General features: G+C 31.8%; 1 protein-coding gene across 1 annotated transcript; it reads right to left on the bottom strand.

Annotated features, from left to right (window-relative positions):
• Positions 1-727: 727 nt before the first annotated feature.
• EMH_0081550 (uncharacterized protein) lies at positions 728-1758 on the bottom strand (the record flags this gene model as incomplete). The annotated part of the gene is made up of 2 exons (XM_038022805.1): positions 728-1492; positions 1717-1758. 2 exons carry the CDS (start codon positions 1756-1758, stop codon positions 728-730), a joined length of 807 nt encoding a protein of 268 aa, XP_037878659.1.
• Positions 1759-3721: the final 1963 nt, after the last annotated feature.

Here is a 3721-nt window from a genome sequence, read left to right as displayed (position 1 = left end):
ATATATATATATATCAGCATCAAGCAACAAACGATACTATTATGAATCCCCAACAAATATGATGCTATTTAAATAATAAAATAAAAACAGTATAATAAAAAAAAATATTAAAATATATTAATATAAAATAATATAAAAATAAATAAATAAATAAATAAATAAATAAATAAATAAAAAAATAAATAAAAAAATAAATAAATGAATTAGTTTACCTTTGCCTCTTTATTTCTCTTCACCTCCGCGAAGGCCACCAAATTTTATTTTATTTTCTTCTTTCTGCATGCAGACAAAATAAATAAAATAAATAAATAAATAAATAAATAAATAAATAAATAAATATTTTTTTATGTTAATATATTTATCTTTATATAAATAATATTTATTTATTTATTTATTTATTTATTTATTTATTTATTTATTTACTTTTTCTTTTCTTCTTTCGTTTCTCTGTTTGTTATTAACAGCCAAAAAACCCGCCTCAGATAGCCCTGCGTTTGGGGTGTACAGACACCGCAATAAATATAATAAAATAAAAAAATAAATATAATAAAATAAAAAATATAAATATAATTAAATAAAAAATATAAATATAATTAAATATAAAACAATGAATATAAATAAATAGAAAGTAGTAAATGTAAATAAAATAAAAAAAAAAAAAAAAGAAAAATTAATTATAAATAAATAGAAAAGAAGAAATATAAAAAAATATAAAATATAATTTATTTTATTTTTTCTTTTTTGTTTTCTTACTGCGTTGATTATCTCTTCGATTGGCTGTCTCCTCTTCTGTTGCTTCATCGGTGCTCAGCGGTGCAGCAGTTGCTGCTGCACTTGCTGCTGCAGTTGCTGCTGCTGGTGCAGCAGTTGCTGCTGGTGCTGCTGCTGGCGCTGCAGTTGCTGCTGGTGCTGCTGCTGCTGGTGCAGCAGTTGCTGCTGGTGCTGCAGTTTCTGCTGCTGGTGCTGCAGTTGCTGCTCCTGCTGGTGCTGCAGTTGCTGCTGCTGGTGCTGCTGCAGTTGCTGCTGCTGCTGCTGCTGGTGCTCCAGTCGATACTGGTGCTGCTGTTATTGCTGCTGCTAGCGTGCTCAGCAGCTGCTGCCGCTGCAGGTCTTGCTGCGGCTGTTGGTGCAGCAGCTGCTGCAGCTGCAGCAGCTGCTGCTGCATTGCTTCGAACTCTTGCTGCGGCTGCTGCAGCGAAGGTATTTCCTGCTGCTGCAGCTCTTGTAGCTGTAGATGGATCAGCTGCTGCTGCTGCTGCTGCTGCTGCTGCTGCTGCTGCTCTTGCTGTAGCTGCTGCTGATGCTGTTGCTGCTCCTGTAGCTGTTGCTGTTGTAGCTGGTGCTGCTGCAGCTGCTGCAGTTGTAACTGATGCAGGTGGTGCTGCTGCAGCAATTGCTGCTGCTGCTGCTGCTGCTGCAGCAGCAACTGCTGCCGCTGCGGCACAGCTGTCTGCTGCTGCTGTCTTTCATCGTGAACCGACTCTCCAGGGAACTGCACATACACCACTAATTTATTTTTTTTTTATTTTTTTTTATTTTTTAATTTTTTATTTTTCTTTTTTATATATATTTTTTATTTTTCTTTTTTATATATAAATGCAGCAAGTATCCATCTGTATACTTATACTAAAAATAAAAAAAAATAATAAAATAAAATAAATAAAATAAAATAAATAAAATAAAATAAAATAAAATAAAATAAAAAATAAAGCTTACGTATAAAATGCTGAGCAGCGCCAAAAGACTAGTCACAATCATCAGAGTCTGAAGACACACAGCAGCAGCAGCAGCAGCAGCAGCAGCAGCAGCAGCAGCAGCAGCAGCAGCAACAGCAGCAGCAGCAGCAGCAAGAGAAAGAAGATAAATAAAATGAAAGGGAAGAAACAGAATACAGAAATAAACATAAATATTATTATTATATTATTTATTTATTTTATTATTTTTTTGTATATTTATTATTTTTGTGTGTGCCTGTCTATATGTTTATTTGTCTCCTCCTTTTTGTGTGTTTTATTTATTTATATATCTTTTTCTTTTTGTGTTTTCTATTTGTTTTTTTTATTTTCTTTTTTCTGTCTCTCTATTTGTTTGTCTTCTTCTGTCTGTATTTATTTATTTATTTATTTTTTTGTCTCTTTTTGTGTTTGTTGTCTCTTTTTTGTGTATTTCTATTTATTTGTTTGTTTTCTCTTTCTTTCTGTCTCTTAGTTTATTTATTTATTTACTTATTTATTTATTTATTTATTTATTTATTTATTTATTTATTTATTTATTTATTTATTTGTGTAATTCCAGTGAAGAAGCAACAATCAAAAAAAAGCGGCAAAGAAAAAAAAACAAAAGAACCACCAAACAGAAATAAAAAAAGAGAAAAACATATATACGTATGTACATATATATATATATATATATATATATATATACATATATATATATAGAAAGAGAGAGAAAAGGAAAAAGAAAGAAAGAAGAAGACAGAAAGAAACAGAGAAAGTAGAAAAAAGAAAGCAAGAAAAAAAAAGACAAACATACAAAAAAAAGAGACAAACAAACAAATAAAAAACCAACCGAACAAACAAGCAAACAAACAAGAAAAGAAGAAAGAAAGCAGCAGCAGCAGCAGCAGCAGCAGCAGCAGCAGTTGGTGTGTGTTGTTTACATGTATAACATTTTGCTGCCACTGAGGAAGCCGCCGCATGCAGCTGCATCCGCTCGTCTGTAGATAAACAAAAAACAAAAAACAACAAATATTATATATTTATTAGGGTTTTTTAGGGTTTATTAGGGTTTAGTAGGGTTTAGTAGTATTAGGGTTTATGAGGGTTTATTAGGGTTTAGGGTTTATAAGGGTTTGTATTGCTTAGAAGGGTTTATATCCTTTATTAGGGTTTACTAGGGTTTGTGAGGGTTTATAACAGTGTTTATGTTTTGTCGTTTGTTTGTGTATTTGTTTTTTTATTTATATTTTTTTTTTTTTATTTTTTTGTTTGTGTGTATGTTCTGTTTCCCCTATATTTGTTTTTTATTTGTTTCGTGTTTGTTTGTTTTTTATTGTTTGTTTTGTTGTTTGTTTTTTTTGTTTTTTGTTTATTGCTCGTTCCTTATTGCTTGCTGTTTAGGGTGTGTTGTTTATTCTCTGTTGTTTAGGGTTTGTTGCTTAGGGTTTAGGGTTTGTGTTGCTTAGGGTTTAGGGTTTGTGTTGTTTAGGGTCTAGGGTTTGTGTTGTCTAGGGTATAGGGTCTGTGTTGTTGAGGGTTTAGGGTTTGTTGTTTAGGGTTTAGGGTTTATGTTGTTTAGGGTTTAGGGTTTGTTGTTTAGGGTTTAGGGTTTAGGGTTTGTGAGTTGGTTTAATTAGGAGTGTAGGAGACAAAGAAAACAAAACTTACATTTGTCTGTTCTTCTCTTCTCTGGTTTTCTGTTGTTGCGCTGCAGCAAAGACAAACACAGACACAGATGCACACACTGCTGCTGCTGCTGCTGCTGCTGCTGTTGCTGTTGCTGTTTTGTGTCTATAGGACTGCCGCAACAAGCAGCAGAAAATACAAAAAAGAGAAAAAGAAATAAACAAAACAAAAAATCAATAGAGCATTCTATGGTTCCGGGTGTACAGGCAGCTAGCTAACTACATATATATTATATATATATCTATATCTATATGTATATATATATATATATATATATATATATATATATATATATATATATATATATATATATATAT

This window comes from Eimeria mitis, genomic scaffold (assembly GCF_000499745.2).
Source record: "Eimeria mitis Houghton genomic scaffold, Emh_scaff5359, whole genome shotgun sequence".
In the NCBI taxonomy this organism is placed as follows: Eukaryota; Apicomplexa; class Conoidasida; order Eucoccidiorida; family Eimeriidae; genus Eimeria; species Eimeria mitis.
The sequence above is the reverse complement of the archived record's forward strand: the minus strand, read 5'-3'. Positions and strand labels throughout refer to the sequence as shown.